General features: G+C 37.9%; 2 protein-coding genes across 3 annotated transcripts; one reads left to right on the top strand and one right to left on the bottom strand.

Moving 5' to 3' along the window:
* Window positions 1–2158: 2158 nt before the first annotated feature.
* pcbd1 (pterin-4 alpha-carbinolamine dehydratase/dimerization cofactor of hepatocyte nuclear factor 1 alpha) lies at window positions 2159–5357 on the top strand. Its single transcript, XM_028469056.1, has 4 exons — window positions 2159–2327; window positions 2966–3097; window positions 3178–3258; window positions 5126–5357. Exons 1-4 carry the CDS (start codon window positions 2325–2327, stop codon window positions 5216–5218), a joined length of 309 nt encoding a protein of 102 aa, XP_028324857.1. The 5' UTR covers window positions 2159–2324; the 3' UTR covers window positions 5219–5357.
* Window positions 5358–7005: 1648 nt separating this feature from the next.
* Window positions 7006–23646, bottom strand: sgpl1 (sphingosine-1-phosphate lyase 1). Of its 2 annotated transcripts, none has more exons than XM_028469057.1 (14): window positions 23473–23646; window positions 19129–19294; window positions 18571–18638; window positions 18091–18238; window positions 17854–17933; window positions 16653–16781; window positions 16491–16579; window positions 16282–16390; window positions 16096–16194; window positions 15870–16016; window positions 15496–15734; window positions 12396–12542; window positions 12187–12307; window positions 7006–8601 (listed from the first exon to the last, which is right to left on the bottom strand). In XM_028469057.1, the coding sequence occupies exons 1-14, from the start codon at window positions 23482–23484 to the stop codon at window positions 8458–8460; spliced, it is 1698 nt and encodes a 565-aa protein (XP_028324858.1). In that variant the 5' UTR covers window positions 23485–23646; the 3' UTR covers window positions 7006–8457. The 2 variants fall into 2 exon arrangements, with proteins under 2 accessions (XP_028324858.1, XP_028324859.1); XM_028469058.1 differs by lacking the exon at window positions 23473–23646 and adding an exon at window positions 20981–21377.
* Window positions 23647–27791: the final 4145 nt, after the last annotated feature.

Genomic DNA, 27791 nt, shown 5'->3' on the forward strand with positions numbered 1-27791 from the left:
GCAGAAACCAACGTAAATGCACAAATTTACCCTTAAATCACACAAAAAAACTAAAAAAAATAAACAAGACAATAGCAAAGATGTGTCCAAAATGTGAACAAAAATACACAAAACTCTAAGTTGTAATAATTACAACAGCAACAACAATAAATCCTTCTAATTAGAGCTTAAAGTGTTTGATGCTAAATATCTAAAACTTTGTGGGAGTTTTGAGACAAAATGGCTGTAGTAGTTCCACCAAGATTCATTTTATCTTCTTTTTGAATAGTATGTTAAGCTAAGGTTTCGTTTTATCTCCGAACATATTTCAATTGGGGGGGGCACGGTGGTTTAGTGGTTAGCACGTCCGCCTCACAGCAAGAACGTCCTGGGTTCAAGCCCTGGGGTGGACACTTGGCTCCTTTCTGTGTGGAGTTTGCATGTTCTCCCCGTGCTGCATGGGATTCCTCTGGGTACTCCGGCTTTCTCCCACAATCAAAAAACATGACTGTTAGGTTGAATGGAGTCTCTAACTTGCCAGTAGCAGTCAATGTGAGTGTGGGTGGTTGTCTTGGCAGACCCCCACGACCCTGAAAAACAGGAACAAATGGGTCTGAAAATGGATGGATGCACGTTTGGACTGTCAACTGCCAGTCTTCGTCAGAGGAGTTCACCATCAGAGGCGATCAGCAGAACTGGCTGTGTAATAATCAATTGTCATTGCATGGGAAAAGGGATGCTTTACTAAAAACGTGTTCATATTTAAATGTGCATTTCTCCATCCACTTACGTGTGAGCGTTGACGGTCACATCCTCTGCCTGTTTTCATTCCATTATCCAGTTTATTTCCTTGATCACATGCTGTGACTGAGTTCAACAGGGCAGGAGCTGCTCATTAACCTTTGACATTAAGATAAGACACACTAACACTAACCTCTGCAATGCTGTGTGACCAAGTACTCTGAGACACAACAGACAGAGCATCATTTCTTTAAGGAAACACAGTCAAGGGCCTTTATTTTGGTGCATTTGGTCAGAGGTGAAAGTCACAGATTACACGTACTCATATTACTGTAATTGAGTTGCTTTTATGGGTACGTGTACTTTTCTGAGTATATTTCTAAATCAGTCATTTTACTTGTACTAAAGAACATTATAAAAGAAGTAAAGTCATTTCATTTCTACACCCAGCCGTTACTGAGTACATTTTTATTTTAATTTTTTTAAATGATCAACAGACATTCTGAAACTACAAAAAATGAAATGACCACACGACAATCAAATGCATTACATCATAGCCGACCAATCAGATTAAATATAATGCATGGTGCCAAAACGGCATTGTATGCCGGTTATTACATTTTTTTTTTTTTTTTGGGTGTTAATTTACTTAAAAAATAAATGTACATTTTGACAAACCTTTTATTTTATACAGATACCTTTGTGGAAAAATAAACTGAGATCCAATCGTGCAAAAAATTGAACTCTTCCTTTTTAAGTTTATTCATGAGATGTTTACTGTATTTTCCTTTTTGATCTTCAATTAATAGTTTGTTCAATATTTTCATTTGTCTTTCGATGTTCATATTTGTGAAGTCTGTTTATATATTAGTTTCCACTTATATCAAAGATTTATTGTGCATTTTTTTTTTAACCTCATGACCTTCTACGTCTCTATTAGCCTTTATTGTTTGTGTTTATTGAAAGGGGAGGAGCTCTTGTACAAGCCCAATGGGCTTCACTCCCTCCTTGCACCTTAAATGTTTGTTTTTTCATGTGTGCTAAATAAATAAATGAAACGAAAACGTAATGAAATGCAAGGAAACCAATGCAAAATTTATTACCAAAAATAAACGCGAGGGGGTGAACGTAACGAGTAACTTTTACTTTGAGTACTATTAAATTGAGCTATGATTTACTTGTACTTTCAATTTCAATCAAGTAACAGTACTTCTACACCTCTGCATTTGGTCCTATAACTTTATTAACCTTTTTAGCATATGATTAAATCCTTGTCATGAAGCATTCTTGATGAGATTTGAAATAGTTTTTTTTTTCATCTTAGTTTTAATCATCTCGTGTTGGACTGAACACGTACGTCTGCCTTTGTGCTGAATCGTCTTACAATCACCGGCCTGGAGGCCTGCAACACATGACAGTTTATGATTAAACCTATCCTGACAAGAGGGCAGAGCAGCCAATCAGTGGGGAGGATTTCTGCTCAGGCTTTCTGCAGGGGCCACCACACACAGGACCCAAAGGTGGGTGGATTCATTCTCACTGATCTGCCTTTCTGCCACAGCAGGTTGTTCTTTGTACAACTGGGAGAGCAGAGCACTGTAAACATGGTGAGTACACAACCTGTCAGCTCTGACACACACACACAGGTCGCTCACTGCACTCACACACACACACAGCTAGTAAAAACATTAAGAATTTGATCGACTAATTGATTATTTTAAAGAGCTAATGTTCCCACTTCATGTGTTTGAATACTAAATGCACATGCATGTGCTTTGAGCGTGTGTTTGATGAGCAGGAAGCTGTCTTTGTGCAGCACATGCCTCACAGATTGAGTAGATTAGAGCGTTGCTATGATACCTGTTGATGTCACAGCTGTTTGCAGCCGAAGCCTTGACATCTTTTTTTTTTTTTTATCTTAATAGAAGCTGATGATGAGTAGGATTGCTCATCTGTATCTGACACGCTGCTATTTAGTCCATGTCGGCAGATATGAGTTCAGATCTAAAGTCGGGTCTGTAAGGGTGAATGAACTGACCTCACATCATGTGACTGTGCATCATGTGTGAAGATTTAAGCCCAACAACATCACAAACCCTTAGAGCAGCTCTTTTCTAAAAACCAGGAATGCAGCGTTTCATTGTTTCCAGATGAGGATCCGGAGCAGCCAATCACAGTTGGTGTTTGTGAAGCTGCCCCTTCACAAATGCACTGTGACGCAGCAATGTTCTCTTATCCTTTCCAGGCCGGTCAGATCCAGAATCTAAACGAAGAGGAGCGAGCACATCTACTGCCACTGCTACACAGCGCTCAGTGGGTGGAGGTGGTTGGACGTGACGCCATCTACAAAGAGTTCGTTTTCAAAGACTTCAACCAGGTTCTTACAAAAGAAACGACAACCATGAGGCAGATGATGGGCGTTATGTGCACATGACAGCATCACTGGCTTTCTTACAGGCTTTTGGCTTCATGTCTCGTGTGGCTTTACAAGCTGAGAAGATGGATCATCACCCTGAGTGGTTCAATGTCTACAATAAGGTATAAAGGAGCAGTGATGTCATTTCAAGAAGATGCAAAACTCCTCTTTGTGTGTGTCTGTCCTTCATTACCTAAAAGAAGTGTCTCCTAGTACGTAATACTTATCCATATACCGGCATTCTATCCGTACGAAAGATGACGTTACCGGAAGTCACATTAGGGTTATGGTTAGGGTTAGTCTGTAACTTAGGTTAGGATTAGGGTTAGGTGAAGGGTTAGGGTTAGTTAGTCCATAACATAGTTTAGGGTTACGGTTAGGGTTAGTCCGTAACATAGGTTAGGGTTATGGTTAGGGAAGTACAAGTGCATAGCATTGGCCAGATATGTGCACCTTTCAAATTTAGTGCACCTATCACATGACTTAAACTGGCCAATGAGGGGTGTATGAATAGAATGCCAGTATATGGATACATGTTACATATTGACAGCCACTGCCTTACCTAAATCAGTGGTTCTCAAACTTTTTTTTGGCTCAAGGGAGTGACTTGAAACAGTAAAATTCTTGAGAGCAATTCCTGAGTGGGACATGAAAATGAAGGTGCAAATGAATATACCAAAATTTAAAAAACTTTAGTGACTGAAAAATGTTTTGGTATGAATGTGTAGGCAGCTACAAGTCCACAGCACTATGAACTACATATCCAGTATGAAAGCATTGGACTTCAAAGTTCATGTAAAAACTGATGGTGTTAATTGCATTGTCAAACATTGTGTTTTTAAAGGTGCAGTCCACAACTCTCAGATCCCTCTCTCCCACTCCCTCCCCACTGCTCTCTTGCCTTGCCTCCAAACTTTCCCTCAGAGGAGCTAACAAGCTAACGTTAGTCCGACAGCAACATCACAGTAATATAACATGCTCTGTTAAAAGCTTATTACTGCAGCGCTTCTCTCTCTCAATGTGCACACACCGCAGCATCACCAGCAACAACTGTCACTCACAGCAGCTCACACGGAGGCTGCTGCGCACACATGAACAACACATTCACCACAGAGTTCTAGTGTAACAATTACAAATCAAACATCATGTAAATCAAGCAGCAGTAATTACCTTTTAAACAGAAAAGTCACCAATTCCATCTTCTACTCCTCCACCCCATACACTTTAAAAAAAAAAAAGACAGCGCTCTAGCTGCAGGAAAGGGGCGGGGCCTGTGAGCAACCGCTGTCAGACAGCCCATCAAACACAATCCTGGCTCTGATTGGGTGTTTTTGCTCGGTCGTGGTGCATTCTGGCAATCTGCCAAAGGCTGCAGGAGCAGCAGGAGGGAGTCAATGAGTCTGTTTTTTTCACACAAACTACTAGTTTGATGTAAAGCTGTCCTTACATAGTGACAGCTTTAGCAAATATGACAAAAAAGTTACTTTTATAAGAGTTGCAGACTGCACCTTTAAACAGCGTGACTAGTTAGTATACTATTTTTTTTTTTTTTAATTTGTGTTTACAATAAGATTTTTTTGGGGGGTGACAACTTCATTGAATGGGAACACACGACCTCTGTGACCCCCCGGGATTTTGCGCCCCTGCCTCTTTTGTCAAACTACAATACTTTACTGCAGATTACTGTAAAAAAAAAAAACATTTATAAAGCATCAAAGCTTCATTTTTTCAGTTCATGTTCTAATCCAGATCATTTCCATCATCATTATTAATAATTATTTTTTGTTTTTTTTAAACTAAAAATAAACATTATAAATCTTCATATTTGTAATGCTGTTCCACTAATTCTCTGTAGTGCCATTGCGTACCCCTAGGGTGTCTGTACATTTGATCCTTCACACTCGTAATTTACATCACTGATTTTTCCATTATGTCGTTGCCTGTTCTGCATATATTTTGTCTTATACATGTTTCCGTGTCCCGCCTCAGGTCCAGATCACTCTGAGCACACATGACTGTGGAGGTCTGTCCCAGCGAGACATCACTTTGGCCACTTTCATAGACCAGGCTTCTCTGATGTGAGCAGTGATGCAATAATCCAATGTTACAGAAAATCACCTTCTACCAGAGAAGCTTTTTGTTGATGAAACAATATTCAAACTCACTTTAATTCACTGTGAAAAAAAAAAACAAAAACCTTTGAAGGTGCCTTTGTGTGTGACGTTTGTGCTGTTATTGATCTGTTTGAAGTGGAAACCAACTGTAGGAAACTATATTGTTATTGGAGCTGATTATGGGTCTACTTATGTCATTTTTCTTTATCATTTTTGATCCTCAACTGAAGTTACTGTAGCTCCTGTTTTCTGATCACACCAATTTAAAAACCTCATATAATTCAAGACGCATCTGGTCAATGCTGGGCTGAGGAGCTGGAAAACATTTATCAAGGCATGTCAATTCTATTGATCATATGCTTGGACAGTACACTGACTTGTCCTGCATGTATCAATGAGGGAAACCCTTGAACTTGGTAAAAAAATGTTTTTTAAAAAAAAATCAACAAATACACAGAGAAAACATGCAAAAAGCATTTCCAAGAACTTCTTTCAGCTAAACTTGTTTTGGGACCCACCAGTAGACCTTTATGAGCAGACTATATTTATTAGACTATACAATAGACAGACCATAGTACAACTGCAATTCAGGATATCACACTATGGAAACATTTGCAGATTATGATGCTATTAGAGCAAATCATTTTGTTTTACTCTTCATCTGCTGCTTTTTATTCCGAACCATGAAGTACTTCTTTCCAAGTAGGTCAATACCATTAAAAGTGCTCTGAAAACATTTATCTGTTTGTCTCACTTTTGCTTGACATTCTGCACTGTAGCATCTAACCATGTAAAGATAGGACACTAATAGTCTTTAGTTTAAAAAAAAAAGAAAAAAGAAAATTTATGATTTTTTTGGAAATTGCAAAACCCACTTAATAACTCAGGTAAGCTTCAAGATAGAAGACGTGGATTTAGAGTAAAGAGAGAGACCTTTTTTAGGGGTAATAATAGATCACAGATAACATTGGAAACCACAGATAATCAATAAGATCTAAAATTAATATTCCAATGCATCGTTGTGGAGAATAAAGTCAACTTCAGGTCTATTTTCTTCATGTGTATACTTATATGCTGGGATTTATTAATGTATGCATACATTCTATATAGGTGTGCATGTGTGTATATGCTCCTTGCTTTGATGGATCATTTTTATCCCCCGCCACCAAGTGTGGAAGAGGGATATTGGTTTGAGCTCCGTCCATCTGTCCGTCCAAGTTAAAGGGGACACTTTTCTCAGAAACCGTTTAAGATAGTTTGAAAATGATAAGTGCACAATTATTTCTTCTTGAGTTATTGCCCTTGTTCTGTTTTTCTTTACTCTGAGGTATCTTCAAAGAGGACAGCTTTTCTTAGAAACAGTTTAACAGTCATTTTATATTGTGATGTGATAATATTTTATGTATACATCTAAGTTAGATTTAAGACTTTTAGGAAAAGGTTGAGAGTTATGACAACCAATCAGGTGGGGGATGTTGATGACCAAGTCTTATTTTTTTTCTTCCCTTGCATTAGGGAGAAGTTATGTAAAGTTGTAAACCCTGCTCATTTTAAATACGTGACAGCTTCACTACAGGTTAAAGTAATTTTCAAGCTTTAACTTGGGACAGTAGAGCAATGGAAATAAACTCCTAATTTTGGACTTGTAAAAAAAATGCTGACGGACACATTAAAACATCCTTTCAAATAACTACATACATATCTACTTTCAATAAACACATTGTGGAGATTTCAGCCAATCAAAGAATAAACGAATCACGTGAGGAAAAGCAGTTTATTGTTTGCAGGTGTTTCAACACCTGTCAATGGGCACAATAAATGTATACAGAAAAACATGGTTTGATTATAAGATGCTGCTTAATAATTTAACGCAGCACTGATTGTAGAACTGTAGCATGTCATAGACTGCTACAGATGAATGCAGTGTACACACAAACTTAAGTGCCATTTAAAATGCTGGTATTTACTTCTCTTCCTCTAATAACGGACATTCAAAGAGAATTTATGGTCTTTATTGCACAAATAAAATCACTTTAAAACAACTTAAGCATATAAAAACAGGCTTGTTTGATGTTACAGTACACAGCTTGTTAGAACTGTTAATCTAAACATATCCAGAGTCTGAATTGTTAATCAAAAACCTTTATCACAGTGACATTAAGAGAATTAAAATAAAAGCCCTCACTCTTATATTTCTGGTTAGAAGTGAACATCAGTGACTTTGTTAGAACAGATTGAAGTGGATGAATGCCTATTGCAAAGAGCAGAAACTGAGGTAGATTGAATTAGAAAATAAACAAACTGTTTTACAGATGAAAACACACCTAGCAAGATACAACAATTTCTGTAGGGATCTGTGCTCCCAGCCTGACATGTTAGACATGGACTGGAAATAATCTTTCAAATGATTAAATATGTCAAAGTAGCCACTTCTAAAAAATTTAAACTGGTCCCGTTTTCAGAATTCAAGACCATTTTGTTCAACATGACTCCCAAAATTTCATTAATTCTCCGACTGCTCATAAATACAACCACAGTAGGGCCACAAATGTTCATCTAAAATATTAATATTAAGTGCTTTAAAAGGATAGGAGCATCAGTTCAGGCTGGAAAGCAAAGTTCTACCATCAAATCAAAACCTGTAGTTTCAAGTGACTGACATTTGTACCTGAGCCTTTTGTCAGGGCATTGCAGTGCATTAACGTGTAAAAAGCGTGTCCTGATTTGATAACATCCACATCCAGTCCAGAGCAGTACACTCAGTTTGATACTAGAGGGCGACACAGCGTTACTAATAAGATCTCAGTGGTATTGTTTTTGATGAGTCATCACATGCAGTAAGCTGAAATGGTTGGCTATTAAAAAATTAGTCGTATTTATGCAATCAATGAATGCTGGAAGACGTGTCAAAAGAGAAGCTGACATTGAAATGAATTTCTAAAATGAGAGAAAACCCTCAGAAGTGAACACAATAAAATTCAAACCAAAATAAAAGTCTAAACCTTGTGAGGAGTCATTTGTCCTCTGCTGCTAAGGCACTGCGAGAGGCTGATTAAACTACTGACCACTTGTGCTTCAAAACATCTTTGTGGATTTCCTCCGTACGATGTGGATTCAGTGAAATAAGGCCACGGTTTGGTGAGACAATCAGAGCATTGGAAGGAGGCGATTGATTCCCTGTTTGCCACGGTGACGGATGAACCCGGTTCAATGGGCTTTGCCGTTGCCGTTCATGTGGCTGGTGTTCAACTTGGGCACTTCAGTGCTGTAAAGACAGTCCAGGAAACCCCGAGAAATCTCCGTCACCATAGATCTGTCTGGGATGGACTGGGCCATGCCGTAGATCGCTCCCTGGAAAGAACAACACGTGAGGCTCTGGAGCCGGCTGCCATGTGGACAATCATAACAAATAAAATGCTTCACTGTGGGAAAACAACTTGTATTTAATTTTCAATGCTCCTCAAGCACTAGCATTCTTCCTCCCTGCTTGGAGCTTTGTTTTGTTTTTATTTGTGACATGCAAATGATGGCAAGGACTCATTCAATTCTCTCAAGTGGTGCACTCTGAAGTGTGATCTTTGCTGCCAACTCGTCCACCATGCACAACAACGCACTCTCGTGCCAAGTAGGTGGAGCTTGCATACTTGTTAAGTGCTGGGACCTGAAATAGCAGCTTGAGTCGACTTAAATTAACAGTTCAACAACAACAATAACAACACATGTCACATGTGCCAACAGCATAGTAAACAGAGAGGACTGCCAAATAGTTCTCACGATTGTTTGGCATGACGCCATATGTAAACTATAAGAATAATGATCAGTACATCTGCGATTGCAATTGGGACCAGTGGTTCCCAAACAGGAGCACCACATTTTCAGCCCTGGGTACAAACCATCTTTTTGGGCCTCTACGGTAAGTATGCATGTAAAAAAATAAATTAAAAAAATTGCCTGGAAAATATACTAGTATTCTTGCATTATGATACAAGATTTATACGTTTTCTTCACAATAACCTAATGATTCCATAGCCATTGCAAGTATTTTATAAATCTATTCTACTATATTTTAGTGGTTTATTGAATATTATGTTTGTGATACAATTTAGTGGCGGCTGGTAAAAAAACACAAATTTTTTGGGGTGGGGAGGGGGACATAAAAAAAATGTATATGTATATATATTAAAAGCACATTTATAACACTTTCCGCTGATATAATCTCAATTACCACAAGGTTTGAATGTAAACCAGAATGGTTGCTCACACTCACCTTTCACTCAGAAATATGAATTATGTTGGATAAAATATAATGTGGCTAAAAATGTCTTTGATCCCTTTTTCTTGAACCACAGTGTGTCTGTTTTATGTCAGTTATAATATGATCATGTCTGACATATAATAATATATGGGTTTTAGAACTTACATGATCTTCGATACTTGTCAGCGCTCGGGTGTGCGCGCGTTGTCGCCGCAAGGAATTGTGGGTCAGCATTATCTCCTTTGGTAAAGGATGAGTCAGTGTTTCAAAGGCTAAAGGAGGTTATAAAGGAAGCATTGCGCCTCTTTTCCTAAGCTTAAAGAGAACTTGGACACTCTTTAACATGGCCACCACTTAAACACTTTCGGGGGTGAAGGAACAGTGGATAGGAAAGGAGATAGGAGAGACTGGTCGGACGCAGTCCTGGTTTTCCTTTCTTGAGGAGAGACATGGTTTCCTGCTGCTGTCTATCTCCCGCTCACATCTACAGTTCAGACTACCTGCCACAGCAGAAGCACATGTGGGTCGTACCATTTGCACAGTTTTAAAGGGGGTGGTAGTTAAGGCCCTGACGCAATATGAAAATAAGCTGGTTAAGCACAGTTTTGCACTAAAGACAATTATTCACACAGGAACCTTTTCATTCCCATATAAATAATCTAAAAATGTTTACTGTCCATATAAAACAGACTTCTGAGGCCCCCCCTACCTTGGGCCCTCGAGTCAGTACCCTTTACTCCCTAGTCTAGGGCTGAAACGATTCCTCGAGTAACTCGAGTAATTCGAATACAAAAAAGCCTCGAGGCAAATTTTCTGCCTCGAGGCTTCGTTTAATTCACGTTGCCATGGTATCACTCCCGCTTTGAAGACCACTCCGCAGCTCCGAGATCATTCTTTCACACGGACTGTAATACTGACGCGCATTTAACAAGTGGCGGTATTTATTTTGCTCACACACAAACAATGGCCGAAAATGAAAGAAGTTCTTTTAAAAGACAGAAAATGTCCAAGGTGTGGAATCATTTTACGCTGCGTAAAGCGGACAACATGGTGCAGTGTATTTACTGCAAAACGGACCTGGCGTACCATAACAGTACATCCTCGATGCTGCAGCACCTGAATAGAAAGCACCCCCACGTTAACAGTGCTTCTCCGAGCGGACTCGGCCCGTCAACAAGGTAACGTATTTTTACGATTACTAACTGACACTATCGCTTTTCAGAATATTTGTGCAGTGCTTGTAATTATTAATAGCCTGTCATGAGCTGACAGTGCCAACAAGGCATGACAAATAACGAGAGAGAAAATGCACCAAAATCTCATTAATTTATCCCTCCTCACCGCAAACTCCGCTCGCGGGCACATGCACGCGCGCGCGAGCACACACACACACCAGTGGCGGCTGCTGGTCTTTCATGCAGGGGAAGCTCATTTTCTGCCTACTTCAGAAAATTTATCTGTTTATTTAAATGTGAATTCTAGTAGAATTCACATTTTGTTGTCAACAACTATTTGTAGATTATCGCACGCGCGTAGCTGCTGCGCGCTGGAGTGTGAGTGTTTGGTCAAAAGTCTCACAACACAAGCAGTAACAGTCTCCACAAACACCAAAAACAGACACTAGGTTTGTCAGAAGTTGATTCGCTATGAGAGGATCAGCAAAGTCTCCGTGTCAACACAGAGCAACGGACTGAAATATTTGAAAAACCCGCCTGTGTGCTTACAACGTCATACTCTCTGATTGGCTCATTTCGCTGTCAATCAAAATTGAATTAGCCTGAGACAGATCATCCAATCATCATCCATTATTCCAGCGTCCGGAACAGACAGATCCAGCCCACTGCTCCATAGACCTCCTGTGAAGCCCGGCGTCCGATGGGCGGGACTAAGTGCGTCATAACCGAGCATTTATCCAATGAGCGTCTAGTTTGACTGCAGTGGATAAACCCCTAAATACTCTCCCAACCACCATTTGCTCGTTTAAAGGCTTGCACATGCAAGTTCTCTTTTTTTTCTGTTTTGTACCTGTACATTTTTTGTTATTTATTTTTTGTCCTCATATGGGCTTTCACAGAAAGATTTGTTAAACAGGCTTAGTTTTGGAGCCAATTGTTAAGCGTGAAGTGTTGAGTTTAAATAAAAACGCTTTTTGAGAGGAATAACAGTCAATTGCATGCTCATTTTAAGAGGCCTTTCATGTTGCATTACACACTATTGATATAGTTATTTAAAAACACAAAAGTGTAATTTATTCGATTACTCGATTAATCGATGGAAAAATCGACAGAATACTCGATTCCAAAATTATTCGATAGTTGCAGCCCTACCCTAGTCCAATGCTAATGACTAGAGGTACAGAAGCACATTGCAGGGGGTACTAGGAATGATTGAACAATTATTTTAAAAATAGTCATGAAAGATTCCTAGTTCTTTTTAGGCTATTTTTTTAACAAATTCACCACAAACTAACAAACTTTTGCTTAATAAAATACTATATTTTCTTGTAATTTTTTTGAAACAGGATTATTTCATGCTGTAAATTATGGAGAGGGCACTTATGATATAAAGAGGGGGTACACATGATTTGACCAAAATTCAAGGTACAGAGGGAAAAAAAAAAGATTGGGAACCACTGGTGTGGACTGAAACTGTCGGTAGCATCGTGTTAGAACAGTACTCACCATCCCTGTGGTCTTCTCTGAAGGATTCTTCATGATGATAGCCACCTGCTCTCTGACATCACCAATAAATTGATCTGCTACCCCGGGCTGGGTGTGCAGAACTGTGCAACAAATATGGATGCTGTGAAGGAGGACAGGGCACAGACATAAAGATCAGAACCCATTTTATAATCCATCTGTCATATTGCTCTGGTTGGACTGAGGTTTACCTAGATGGGAACTGCAGGGTGTTTAGATTCCAGCCCTTCGACGTTAATGCATTAGAAAGACGGAAAATATCGAAAACATCGGAACCAATGGCCACCACCGACACCTCCGGATTCCCAAACACATACACTCCTTCAATCTGGTTAATTCTGTCAGAGGGAAATAAAGTTGGATGGAATATTAAAGTAATAAGACAAGCCAAACTCAGGAAAGACAACACCAGCCTAAATAATTAAAACATTTCCACTTAACCCCAAACTGCCTGAACACTGGTCAGATAAATAAGGAGGGCCAATGAATTAAAATCACCCTGTATTATACTATTAGATACATTTCGATCAACTTTTAAAAATGAAAACTAAGTTTTTTTTTGCACATTGACCTATTTTGGCACATCTACAATATCTGCAAATAGCACCAAGAGCCTGAAACACACACACATTGGGAATCACCAGTTTTAAGTAGTGACGTTCCATACCCCAATATTGTCCAACTCTAAATTTCCGAGATTAACCTATACAGATGTCCGCTTCCCCAAAACCAATTTTAGGTCACATAATACGCATCTCCATTCTAAAAGTGCTTAATCTGCAAGAGTCTAAATTCTAACGAGTGACTAGCTTTTAAAATTGCTTCTTTTTCTTGACATGTCTATGACGGCTCATAATTATCCAGGTCAGGAAACCGGACTTGCTTGAACTTGCGGTTCTTTGCTTAGTTTTAGATTAAAACAAAATTGAAAGTGATCAGACGGATTTGTGACCTGCTACAATAAGCACTTGTACTTCTTCATGGGGAATGATCATGTACTTTCCTCCTCTAGTTTAAAGAGCAACTAAACCCCTGGTTTTGTCATTCAAAGTGTTGATACTGAAAACACTATAGTATTGTTTGTTTTTTAGCACTCAAGGGCACTAACATTTTACAACTAAAACGCTACATTTACATACTTTGACTAAAATGTAGAGTGGGACTTGGATCAATAAACTACATTACTTCATACCTACTCTATGTATTCAGCAGGAAAAACTGCTTTTGGGGTTAAGTGTTTGCTTTCTCACTTTCAGGACGTATAAAAGACCTTCCTACTTGCATCAAAGTCACTTGAGTGCCGTCAAATTTCTTCACAAATCAAAACAAGATGAACACAAGGTAAGTAAAGGTGTGAAAGAAAAATAAACAAAATAAATTCAGTTACAGTTACTTTGACGTTTAATGTCTATCAGTTCTGAAAGTACTGGTGAAGCCTCATGAACTAGTGATTTAATGTCTTACACAGAAAGCAAGCGGCAATACTATTTACTGCAACATAACTGGCTAGAAACCCATCAACTATATATCAGTAATCAATAGGGATGAACCGAAATTAAAATTTGTGGCTGAAGCCGGATAAAATATAAACGCTTGGTCGAAAATCGAATACGTTTTTCACTACTTTTTCTTAATAGTGCATAAATAGCCAAGAATAAATTTTTAGTCTTGTTTTTTAAAGAAAGTAAATGTTTATTGAATATTCTGACATTTTTTAGATATTCCAGTAGCCTTTGCTTTTCAAAGAAAGCACAAAGTTTTCAGTTATATTAGCCCTTCCAATAAAACAAACCATGCATTCCAAAAAAAAAAAAAAAAAAAAACTAAAGTGCATTAAAGGTGAGGTATGATAAAAAAATAAATCACTTTCTAATGGTTTTGCTACAGTGACATACATCCCTTTAGCCTCATTCAGAGGGTCAAAGTTGAAAAACTTCTGTTTCCTCCCTCCCTTGTTATTCCACATTTAATAAAAACAAGTCCGCTGCAAACGGGCGAGTTGGATTTTTCCCACGTTGGTAGGTGACGTCAATTAACACACCTCCTAGAATGTGAGCTCCTCCCTCTCCAACTATCTAACAGCTAAAACAAACACTGCAGTTAAATATAGAATATATATTATACTTTATTGCCATATATGTAAATGCAAACTGCACTACTGGATGCCCAAACTGCACTACTTTTTCTGCTGCCGATCGTGTTGGGAGTCACTGCTATTTTGCTTTGTTTCTTAGTTATAATACCAAATGCCCACCCTTTGTGCTGTTGGATGTGGACATAATTCTATTCGAGACAATAGGGTTTATAAACTATTTTGAATAACAGCATTTATAAAAAACCAAAGAGAAAAGACAAGAGAATTGTCAGAGCGCCAAAGACGTCTATGGCTGTCAAATATAAACAGAGCAGACTTAGACGAAGAAAAAACTAAATACACACGGGTTTGCAGAGACCATTTTATCAGTGGCTATAGATACTATAATGGTCTAGCATGCTCACAAGATCAAAAGACGAAGTTGGTTTTATTTTCATCTGACTGGGCAAAAAACTTGACATTTGCAAAACACTAAGCCTTTGTTCCGATGATGATTTGCTGGGGAAAGCTGCTACACTGTATGATGAATGCTCATCAGACTGGGCTCCAACTCCAATCCTTGGCCATGACAAAGTAAAGGAAAGTTTAAAGTCACTTGATCGAGATTATAGACATGTCACGAGAAAGAGAAAAAAAAGACAAAAACTTGCTGCAGATGAGTCAAAATAACAATAAGCTTTGTCATCCCACAGTGAGTTTTAATACGCGATTGTGCTACACCAGCTAATAACTATCATATCGACTTTAGCTGTTATTCTTTTAATTGATCAATATATTGAAAATATGAAAAATTGTGGCTTTGCTTGTTTTTGAATATTCACACAATATTCACACGTTTATGCCTCCATGCAGCCACACTTTTCATTATATCCATGTCTTTTAAGGCTCTTATTACATAAATAGTCTCGGCCATCCTGGACTATATCGTCAACAGCAAGTCGCGCATGCGCAGAATGACCGGAATTAATTTACAGTGGAATTAAGTGTTTGAGAAAGAGGACGTATTTAATTCGGCATTAAAATCAAAATAAACCAGTCACCTAATTTGGATTTAAGTTTAATCGCAATTAAATTTGCATTAGGAATTAAGTGTTTACAAGTTCAGTTTAAAGAGGAATTAACTTTCATTCTGAATTAAAGTTCCCATGTAAACATGGCCACTGTAACCTCTAACCCTCCTCCTGGTTCATTCTTACCCAGTTATGATCTTGCGTGCTGTGCTGATGATCTTCTTTGTGGTCTCAATGTATCCGTCCTCTCCCATGTGCATCATTGTCGCCCAACAGGCTGCGATGATTCCTCCAGGCCTGGAGCCGGCGATAGAGGGCGAGGCGTAGATGCCGCCCTGCCAATCCGGAGCAACAAAGTACTGATACTGTCTGTACTTTGTATCACTGTAGAGGATCACTGAGGAGCCTTTGGGGGCATAACCGTACTGTTGGAGAAATTATACACAAAGAATGCTGCATTGAAATTACTTGATATTATACTTTAAGCTGATCATGGCGTCATCTTGAAGGACATGTAGAAATGCGTAAACCCAAAAATGTTTAGGTTGGATTCAGCTTACCTTGTGCGTGTCAGCAGAAATGCTGGTAACACCTTTGACACTGAAGTCAAACGGGGCCAGTGTGTAACCAGCCTTCTCCATAAAAACAATCAGAAAACCACCAAGACAGGCATCCACGTGCAGCGGGAGGTTGTAGCGCACAGCCAGCTGCAACACACACACAAAACGCATCACATTTGGCCTCATGCTTCTCATATTACATGATTGAAGGAAAAACTTTCCTAACCTCCGCCACTTCCTCAACAGGGTCCATGATCCCATGAGGAAACTGAGGTGCAGAGCAGACCAGCATGGCTGTGTTCCCATTGATGGCTCTCTTCATAGCCTCAAGAGGAAACAAAAAAAACTCTTTCAAAAGGTATGTAAGGAAACATCAATAACACACACACTGCAGTTAAGATAACTTCCTTACCTTCACGTCTACTTTCATGGTGTTATTGACAAGAGGAATGTGAACGAGCTTCATCCCAAAGTAATGTGCTGCTTTGTCAAAGGCTGCGTGGACGCTCACAGGTGCAAGGCTGCAGGAGGAGGAACACACACCAAAATACATTTAATGACCCATTTAAAGCTGAGAATGAGTCATGCACACAGAAGCAGGTGTGATAAAGTCATCCTTACATTTCAGGGTATTTGACACCTCGTTCATGAGCCATGTCTCTGTACGCCTTACAAGCCATTAGTATGCTCTCAGTTCCACCTGAAGTAACCTGGAAAGAGAAGAATACACATTTAAATAAGTGACTTATGTCTAACATTACCAGTAACACTACATTCGCTCACTGTTCCACAGGATTTAGGTCCTCCATTAAAGAGTGTGCAGGACATTCTCACGACTTCAGCTTCCATCTTCCTCACGCAGGGGAAGATGTCAGGGTGGAGAGGGTTACTCCACGCAAAGTCTCCATAAACCTGAGAGAGAAAAATCAAAAACAGAAGAGGATAGATCACTTCCAATTAACCAAAACAGTTTAAAGAAATTATAATGTTAATAAATCAAATTGTTGTTGATCTTTGTTTTCTGAATTAAAAAAAAAACAAAACCTTCAAACTCCAAGACTCTGTCCCACAATTACATTTTTGGTCAATGCATACCAACGTTTATCTGAATTCACACAATATTAACATTTATTTTCTGTTTTGCATTTGCTGGTTCTGCTGCATGTTACTTTTATTCGATATTTATTATTTCCACCAAGGAGTATTTTCACTGTTTGTTAGCAGGTTTACATCAAACGTACTGACAGATTGACCTGACAATTTTAACCAAATATAAACCTTACGCCAGTAAATTTGGGGTCAAGATCCTTTTTCTCAATGGAAAAGTTTCAAATATTCGTACCTCGGAAATTTGACTCAGTTTTGTCAGGTTGGTTCCTCAATTACCTCAACAAGTTTCATACAGATCAAACCCGTATTGTGCATTTCATTTTCTAAAAACAAGAGAGGCCATACATTTAGACCTACTGTATCATAGTACTGTGATCAGGATCGCTGATTCAAATAACTGACAATATCTAGCAGGATATGTGGGGCTAGGTGGAGGTTTGTGCTCTCAGTGCTTATGACAATATAATCTCTTTTTGCTTTGTGTGATTTTCTGACAGTTTTACCACACATACATTCACCACTACACAAAAATAGTCCCACCTTTGATTTAGAGCAGTGGTTTCAAACTGAGGGAAACTGAAGTAAATGATTATTCCCTATCTCAATCTTGAGACGCTGACTCCATATTTTCACTTGTAAATATTTTGTTTAAGTTTCAGTACTGTTACATAATGGTAATACTATTACTAATATGCATACACTCTCCCTTTGGACCATGCCAAAGGGAGACGTACGCCACAATCACTAACAAGGAGTTCATCTTTTTCTTACAGGTGTCATCTGATTTGGTAAAAACTTCGGAGCAAGATTTGGACACTTGAAGGAGTTACATCCGTGTTATGCCTGTTGTAAGGTTTATTACAAATAAACATACCTTAACCAGAAATTTTGTCAGAGACTCATCGCCCCAGTACACAGCACCGGACACGCGTCCTTTTTCCCATTGAACCTCGTCTGAAACAATATCAAAAGTTCACCAATATTATAAAATCAAAAGAAAAAAAACAAACAAACTTGAAAATAGAGGCTACATGTTTCTTATTACTAATAAACTCAAAATGTCTCAAACGAATAAGAAAACAGATCCCTCAGGCTGATGAATCATGCTTACTCAGCGTCTCGTACTCTCTGATTCTGTCCATCACTTGGCTCTGGGAGAGGCCTTTGGATGGCAGCTGTTTGGTGTAGCTCATCCCCTCCTTCAGGGTGCACAGACTAAGAGACATGTCATCCAAAGCTTTGTTCAGCTGGTTCTGAATCTAACACACACACACACACACACACACACACACACACACACACACACACACACACACACACACACACACACACACACACACACACACACACACACACACACACACACACACACACACACACACACACACACACACACACACACACACACACACACACACACACACACACACACACACACACACACACACACACAAGGGTGTTATAACTTTTGTTAAGTATGCCAAAGGTTTCTCACTTCCTACTGCATAGTCATATGAGAGGGTGACTCATGACAAAGAGCGACAACACCAAAGCCGTCAGAAAAGGGAAGAGATTCACCACTAATACTTACTGATGCACCAACAAAGGGGATTTTTCTGATGAGTCGAAAGCACTGCTTCTTCACTCGGGATGTGAGACCTATCAGCCAGTGAAAGAATGACAAAAGACACTGGTGACAAACCAGCACAAACACCCAGCTGATTGAGTGCTGTGATCACGAGTGGACAATTATCCACAAAGCATTTCATTTTTAAGAGCTGCTTTCCACTGTAAAACTTTGCTCTGAATGTGCCTCTCTGAGAGCTGGATCTACCGTACATGGGTTGTTGTTGAGGAATTTTGTCAGTGATTTATGAACAACACATTTAGAAAGATTTGTTGATCGAGTTAGGTTATCTGTCAAGATACAAGCTGCACAGATAGCGACTGTGAGGCATGACTGGACTAGAAAAGGACACCATCTCATTCCACTGTCCAACACAACACTTTCAACCATCAAAGGAAAAAAAGGTAAATAATGCAGTGTGAGAGCCAAATATTCAAACAGGATTTCTAGAGAACTTGCTTCATGTGTGATCAACTCAAAATCCAGTCTCTTTGAACCCATGTGTGATGTGTGACTGATTACTTTCTTGCTGGAAGAGAACGCCTTTGATGTAGACAGCTCCCAGTGTGGTAATGACAGACGCTCCAATGATCTGCCATGGCTCCAGGTCAGCGCAGTGGGAGTTCACTTGTCGTTGGCCCTCCTTAACGTACAGCAGCACAGTCTCCTTATACACCTCCAGGGCACTCTGGACACAAAATGAGTGGGGGAAAAAAAGACAGATTCACCAAATCCTTTCATCACAGTCCACTTTAAAGTTCAACCGCAGCTACTAATAAAATTAACATTTGCTGGTTTAATGATTAACCAAATATAGTTTTACACAACAGTCCTAATATATGCTGCAAAACATTTAAGCAATACAATACTTAACGACAGTCTGCAAATCTCTAGCAGTCCATTAGAATTCCATTTATTGACAAATATCTGAAGTTGATAGGTGTGCATTGCCACGAATCGGATGATACATTACAATTCATGACACAATATATCACAATATCAATAAATAGTACAAAAAGGTATGAAATACTTTTTTTTTTTAACTTGCGAGAACAAGTAAATTGTAACTAACTCAAGAACCAATATCAAAGTCAAATTACATTTTTCAGAAAAGTTTCACTTTTGCTTCTACAACAGATTCTGATTAGTTCTTAAATTATTTTAACACACATTTATAAAAGTGCCCAGTATGTTTTATAAAAATGAAGTGCAAACAACTTCTAAGCTAAAATGCATTGAGTAGTGAGGTAGTTCAATAAGGTCTGATGCGGTTCACTGACACCTAGTGACTGGGCGTTTACATGCTATGTATATGTTGGCGACAATTGTTTTTGTAAAAAAAAAATTTTTAAAAAATCAATTCGACATTTTAGGAATCGATAATTGCGCTGTCAAATATTGCGATATATCACAAAATTGATTTTTTTCTTACACCCTTAATAATTAATAGGGGTGTACCGATCCAATATTGATATTAGAAAACGAATATTGGATTTTATCGGACTAGAATACTGTAGATATTATGTTTCTTAATGTATGTAACCAATTGGTTCATAATAAATGGGTCAGCTTTTCTCATACCTACTGTTGCTGACTATTGTTCTCTGTTTGAGTAAGTAATAAAAGTATCTATGATTTGTGGCAATATCATATTGGGTCGATATCGACCAATACTCAAAGCTGCAATATGAGTATCGTATCGGAAGTGAAAAAGTTATCGAGACATCCTTAATAATTAATCAATGCCATGCACTGCTACTAGCCAATAAAAAGAATATTCTGTGCCAAATCCTCCTGCATGTTTTAGTTCTGGGATGAATATGGTTGAGCTCAAACAGGCCTTCAGTATCTATGAGGTAAAAAAAAAAAAAAACAATAATAATAATCACTAAGGCATGTAGTTGTAAATATGGTTTTGTAATTAGTGTAAGTATTGTGAGGGTGTCCTCGACCAATGTGCTCCCTCTTATAAGTGTATCATTCCAGTAGAAACTCCATCCCCTCCTTCAACATGATGTGGAAAACACAGTCAGAACCAGCACACAAAAACTTAAATTGATTAGATCTTTCAATGTATTTCAAACATGTTAACAGAATATCATAATAAAAAAAAAAAAAAACTAAAATATTCCCAACATAATTCAGTTTACATTTCTTAAAAGGAGTGGAAGAAATACCCATTTAAACCCAACCCCTATCCATAAATCCCATTTTGTTCATTAACTAGGTTCTCATAACAACAACATTAACACTTAATTTCACCTTACAAAGATTATTTCAAATGACATGTTCACAGTCAACATAATTTTTAAGTAAGAAACAAACATCACCATATGTAGGCTAAACAAATAGAAAATGACGATGAATTACTTACATTTGAAGACATTGTGAGCTTTACAGAGACCTAAACCTTGCTGTCACCTTTCCACGCTGTCAACTGATAGCTACGACACCGCTTTATTTGCAAGGTAAGAGTAAGAAAACACTCTTGGCTAATTGGTCAGCTGCCAATGAAACTCCTCCCACCACCCAAACAATGCTGAGTGAATGTTTTGCAATCTCTCGTGATCGGACAAGAAAAAAGCTCTGTGAACGCCAGGTATGAGATGTAATCAAACATTTAAGCCCAAACCTAAATAACTAGTTAGTTCTGTTGTCAACCTGAGAGTAAATAAAGAGTTTTCCACACCCTGAGGAGGTTTGACTCAACCTCAATCCCAGCAAAGTCACAGTCAAATCCCTGCGACTGTGATTGCTAAGGTTCACAAAATTATCATTCCATTATCTTGTCCTGCTGGCGTATTTATGACACAATAGTAGGTGCACCTTATCCACAATCAGAACAGGTAAGCTTAAGGTTCAAAAGACTGTATGTTAAGTAATCATGGCCAGCACGGCCTAAAATAAAGCCACATAATCACAGAGAGAGACACGTAGGTAGTACAATAAAGCTCAGTTTTAATCTGCACAGGTGAGGTTTATCTTTCAAATCATTGTTAGTGTGGAATTCAACTGGATTTAAAGTTTAAAATAAATGTTTTAAGAGTCGTCCCTGCTCAAGTGTTTGGACAACATGCTCTCCGTCGTATACAGGTTAGACAAGATCAACTGCAAAGAGCCGACTGGGAACTAATGGAAAAATAAAGTGACTAAAACAGAAGAATGGACCTGGGGACTCCCATTAGGTGTAGCATGTACGTGGGTAAAGCTCAGCCACTGTCACCGCCATTTATCTGATAAAGAAATGACTGCACCGCGTTATCTGAGACAGTTACAAAGGCTAAGTCCATCCCTTTAGATACGATCTACATTGTGTTATCCAACATCATTTTAGACTGTTTCAACACCTGATCCACCCACGCAGTTTAAAACCTTTTCTTTGTTTCAGGGGAAACTTAAACCAACACCCAACAATGGCTCATGTGCTACTATTGTCTTCTTCGTTAGGCAAAGGATTTATACTCCCAAGTTTTGACTAACGAGAGCTTTTGTTGTCTGAAAGGAGAGGTTGTGTTCTCATGGAAATGCCCTGGGTGGGAGTTGGTTGTTCATGGAAACATAAAAGCGAAAACAGTCAGAAGGGAACTCAACCACAGCTGTGGGGTCATTACAGGGCATATCTCACATTAATAGCAGAACTACAAGTGTTCATATTCACCCATTGTTGCACTTTGAGATATGTTTCAAATATAAAGTGCATCATAAATACAATGTATTATTAAAACTGTAGCATTAGCTGAATGACTGAGAACATAGACACATCTGTTTCTGAGGTATGCTTCAGCCTTTTGTCTTTTACTGACTGTACATCACATGTGTCAAAGTCCTGGCCCGTGGGCCAAATCCGGCCCTTTGGAGCATTCAATTCAGCCCGAAGGAGAAAGTGAAAAATGACAGAAAAAATATTACTCATTGTGTCAATGCAACTCAACAATATTTGCAGTTTTCCCAGTGCATATATCGCATGATGGCAGTCATTTTGGGAAAAATAAAATAAATTTTAAAAAAAAAATTTAAAAAGAAAAAAAAAACAGTTGAAAAAAACTGCAAAATTCTTAAAAAATCCTTCAATTTTCCTCAAATTATTACATAATATTTCCCTTGAACAAATAGAAATTGGTTATACAATCTAATGAAGAGCCTGTCGGGACTGATATCTATTACTTAATGGTTGGATAATGTCAGTCTCTTAAATATTTTGTATTATATATATATATATATATAAAATTAAACTGGGCTTTTAAGCCTATTTTCGTCATGTATATATGTTGTTACATAAAAATGAAATTTGTCTTCTGCAATTGAACCCATCCCATGGGGGGCAGTTATATATATATATATATACACACATATACACATAAGTGTAAACAAGGGCACAATAATGATGAAACTGCTGATTATTTGGCCCCTGAACTAAAATGAGTTTACCAGCCCTGCTGTACATAATGATATACATAAGGGCTCCCCAGTGACTCAGGGCTTTGTCTGTGTCCTGTGGCTTCATGTTGAGAAGGATGTTAGTTTGAACCGTTAATAAACAAAAAACAGGAAACATTTCACTCTACAGAAAGGGTTAAACTAAGAATAAAAGCCTGGGGACCGTGTGCCAACTTTAACACTTTGTGACAAGGAAAGTGTGGACAATGTCAGTGGAGTTGGATACGGACAGACCGTCAGTACAGGCTTAAATCTAATTAAACAACAACAGCACGTGTGCAAGGTGGACTCTAACGTTAATGGCCGGTTTTGTAGTTCTGGACTGAGAGGTAAACAGATAAACAGGTCGAGTCTGAGCTCATAAACAAGTCATCGCCTCTTCCAGCGTCTGTCACCATCCTACAGACATATACATGAACAAACACATACCCTGTAGTCCATGTCGTCGAGGCAAACCCTCACCAAAAGGCCAGAGTTTTGTGTTCGCTTCCCGGTAAAGTGACTTTAGTCAGCGGCTCTGAGTCCTCGTCTGTCAGCGTCTACATGCTACTACCTAACAACGAGCTAACCCGGGTTAGGAAGCAGCCACAGGCCTCCACTGCGCATGTGCAGATCTGAGGAAAACTTTATCAGAGGGAGCTGACACAGCTGCGGGCAATGATTTATACATCTGCTAATCTGTGTTTTTGAAATGTCAAACACTTATAATAATAATAATAATAATAATAATAATAATAATAATAATAATAATAATAATAATAATAATAATAATAATTGATTATTAAATAAATAATAATAATGAGATGCTAAGTCATAATTATCTACAACATATTATGACGTAGTATCTCATAATTATGACTTAATTAAGATTTTTTAATTGTTATTTCAGGGTTAGGGCTAGGGTTCTTCAGTTTTTGGACAAATTTTTTTTTCTTCTGTTTTTTGGAATAATTATTGTCATTTTTTTTTCAGTTTTTCGTAAACATTTTTTTTTTTTTTCTGTTTTTGTGTTAATTTTCCCCATTTTTCAGACTAGTTTTTTCCTAAGCTTTGAGGACATTTGAAACAACAGATGCATTTATTTCTTCATCAAGAGCAAACATCTTCGTACTGTTTTCAAATAGATATTACATTAATTGTTTAATTTATTTAGTTATTATAAATAACAATCTCATCGTATCCATAAAGCAAGGAACCCCTGTCTGTGTGTCTCTGTGTGTGTGTCTGTGTCTCAAATATCTCTGCGAATCAGGCTCAGATTGGCCTGAGACTTTCAACATGGCTGCTGCTTGGTTCAAGGGTGTGCAATGTTGGATTTGTTTAGACTGGAATGATATTGTTCATGAGTTTTTTCCATAACATTTTCTTAAATTCAGCTTTGCAGAACAGCTCAATGTTGACAGGTAGTCATGGTAACTCAGGATAAGTTAGAAAACACCCCGTAAATATTAACCAGCAGGTGTCCTCAGTGAGTAACGTTTGCAACTAAGGTGAGTAATAATAATAATAATAATAATAATAATAATAATAATAATAATAATAATAAATGTGTGTATTGTGCGATTCAGAATTAAATTTGAATTAGGAATTGAGTGTTTACAAGGTCAGTTCAAAGACTATTTAACTTTTACTCTGAATTAAAGAGGAATTAAAGCTCCTATCTAAACCATCCATGAAAAACCTACTTAACCTCTCACTTTTCTATAGCAAGACATACTTCCTACGGGGACTGCACTAGTATATTCTATTTTCAAACAGGTTAAAAACAGGCTCCCTCCTAACTACATCACCTTAGTTTGTCTGAAATTTGTGAACAAATACTAACCCCATTATTTCACATTTCTTACCAAACAAAAAAGGAGAGAGATAAAGTTATTTCTAAGACAGATACCAGGGGTTTCCGGTGTCACATACTGAGTTTACCTCCGTACTAGATTGTGACCCTAACCCTAGCCCTAACATAATCCAATAAACAAATAAAACATGTGTCCGTTCACTTTGAAAACAAAAATAAACAAAAATTAATTATTATATATTTAGCAAAAATTAATTTTCCGGTACTGCGCATGTGCATGCATGCGCATATATACGCATATACAATCTCAGTACGATGCAAACTCAGTACATGACACCGGTTCAATACTGCCTCTCAGGTTGGATGTTGAACTACACCTCCAGCTGGATGTCAAGAAATCAATGTAAATTTCCTGAAAAACATTGTCTGAATAAATGAAACCTCAACATAGTATTTCAAAAAAGAAGACAAAACAAATTTATTGGAATGTGTTTTTACATTACATTTTTTGTGCTGTTTTACATTTCTGCTTTGGCCATTTTAAATTGATAGATATTGCATGTCCTTGAATGCCTCATCCCTTATAGACCCCTTTGTCATGTACAAGTGTGCATCGTACTGAGATTGTATATGCGCATGCGCGCACATGCGCACTACCGGTGTCACGATCTGAGTTTACCTCCGTACTGAAATTATAACCCTAACCCTAACTTGTATATATCTTTGTATATAATGTGAATTTGCAAAAAAATGTTTTTGAAAATAATTTTTTCAAAACAAACCCACCTACTTCCACCTCATTACTTGCCTGACGACCACCGCTCCTTCCTCCCACAAAATTTATAATTTATTAATTAACAGAAAGAATTTTAATCCGGTTCTGCAATTGGGGAGCAGTTAATTTTTAAACCGTAACATAATTCAATAAATAAATGAATTATATATATATATATATATATATATATATATATATATATATATATATATATACCTGTTTATCTATCTATTTTATTTATTTATCGTTTTAAAGCCATATACGCCTTACCATTTCACCCTTTTAATTTTAAATTTTTTAATTACTTAATTTTTAATACATGAATTCAAGTTTTTAATTTTTTAACTTTTATAACAATTAATGAGATGGAGGGACGCGGGGAATGCCACCCAACAGGAGCAGGACCATGAGAGAGGAAGGGAGCAGGATTTTCTCCCAAATATGCTTTGTTGTAAATATGATTTGTCTTTGGTTTTATTGTATTGAAAAATTGTGTATGCTTTTAATTCCTCCCTCATGATATACCTTGACATTCCCCTGACACCCTTCCTTAACCTTTCTTCCAGATTCCTTCCCTAACCCTAACCCCAAAACTACCCTCCCCCAATCCTAACCTCAACCCCCTTCCCTTACCCTAACCCTTCCTCCCTTACCTAATCCTAAACCTTCCTCCCCTTCCTTCCTAACCCTGACCCTTCCCAAACCTAACCCTAACCCCCTGACCTAACCCTAACCCTTCCTCCCTTACCTAATCCTAACCCTCCCCTACCCCAACCCCCCTTCCTAATCCTAACCTTAAACCTCCCTAACCCTAAACCTAACCCCACCTCCCTTACCTCAATCCTAACCCTAACCTTGACCCTAACCCTAACCCTAATCCTAAACCCTTCCTCTTTTACCTAACCCTAAACCTTCCTCCCTTATCGAACCCTACCTTCACCCTCACCCCATCCATTCCCCCTCCCCCTTCCCAAATATAATCTTAAACTCTTTTATCTTAAATTATTTTATGAATTTTTACTTGGCTTTTGGAGGTTTTTAGGTTGTTTTCTTGTAAACTTTAAAAATTCAAATTGTGTTTGGACTGCTGCGTTTGGACCTTGCCTTCCTCTTCCCCTTTCTCATGGAGATCCTGGCCTCTGCTCATCATCTTTTTTATGGGTGTCTTATTGCTTGAATTGTTTTAAATTTTATTTTTTATCTTTTTAATTATTTAATTTTTATTATTTTTATCTTTTTATTTTTTTTTTTATTTATTATTTTTTTTACATTTGTTTATGATTAAAGGAAAACCCCTCCTCAAGACTACATTAAAATAACAAAATGGGATTTTTTATTGGGGGCGGAAAAGATATCCTGAGCCCGTGCTACTTTTACTAACCCTAACCTAACATCACCTAACCTAACCTAACATCACCTAACCTAACCTAACCTAACCTAACATCACCTAACCTAACCTAACCTAACCTAACCTAACCTAACCTAACCCTAACATCACCTAACCTAACCTAACCTAACCCTAACATCACCTAACCTAACCTAACCCTAACATCACCTAACCTAACCTAACCTAACCTAACCTAACCTAACCTAACCTAACCTAACCTAACCTAACCTAACCTAACCCTAACCCTAACATAATCCAATAAACAAATAAAACACGTGTCCGTTCACTTTGAAAACAAAAATAAACAAAAACGAATTTAATGTTTTTGAGCAAAAATTCATTTTTTGGTAGTGCGCATGTGCGCACATGCACATATACAATCTCAGTACGATGTGAACTCAGTACGTGACACTGGAAAATGAATTTTTGTTAAAAAAAAAAAAAAAAAAAAAAATCAGTTTTGTTTATTTTTGTTTTCAAAGTGAAAGGACACGTGATTTGTTTATTGGATTAGGTTAGGTTATGGTTAGGGATTATAATCTCAGCCCACGTCACGAGTGCCTCCAGGCTAAGCCCCGCCCAACAAAACGTCACAATTTTTACAAACAATTACGGGTCTATTATGACTTTTCTTTATTCACGTTTGAAACAGCGCCACTTAGTGGGTGAGTTCTGCACTTACACCATAACGAGGTTTTATATATTTACATAAAACTTAAATATGTGAAGCATTCACGCATCTAAGATTGTGGTTTAATCGCCAAATTGGCTTTTATTTAATTTTTATTTTA

The sequence above is a fragment of the Gouania willdenowi genome, chromosome 15 (genome assembly GCF_900634775.1).
Source record: "Gouania willdenowi chromosome 15, fGouWil2.1, whole genome shotgun sequence".
NCBI lineage: Eukaryota > Metazoa > Chordata > Actinopteri > Blenniiformes > Gobiesocidae > Gouania > Gouania willdenowi.

Bases quoted from the DNA above. Each gene is read 5' to 3' on its own strand.
- pcbd1 (XM_028469056.1), top strand. The intron at 3,098-3,177 runs GTTCTTACAAAA...GCTTTCTTACAG, and splicing joins TTTTCAAAGACTTCAACCAG to GCTTTTGGCTTCATGTCTCG. The intron at 3,259-5,125 runs GTATAAAGGAGC...GTCCCGCCTCAG, and splicing joins GGTTCAATGTCTACAATAAG to GTCCAGATCACTCTGAGCAC.
- sgpl1 (XM_028469057.1), bottom strand. The intron at 18,639-19,128 runs GTAATCAGTCAC...ACTGGCTGATAG, and splicing joins CGTTCTCTTCCAGCAAGAAA to GTCTCACATCCCGAGTGAAG. The intron at 17,934-18,090 runs GTAAGCATGATT...ATATTGTTTCAG, and splicing joins CAGAGAGTACGAGACGCTGA to ACGAGGTTCAATGGGAAAAA.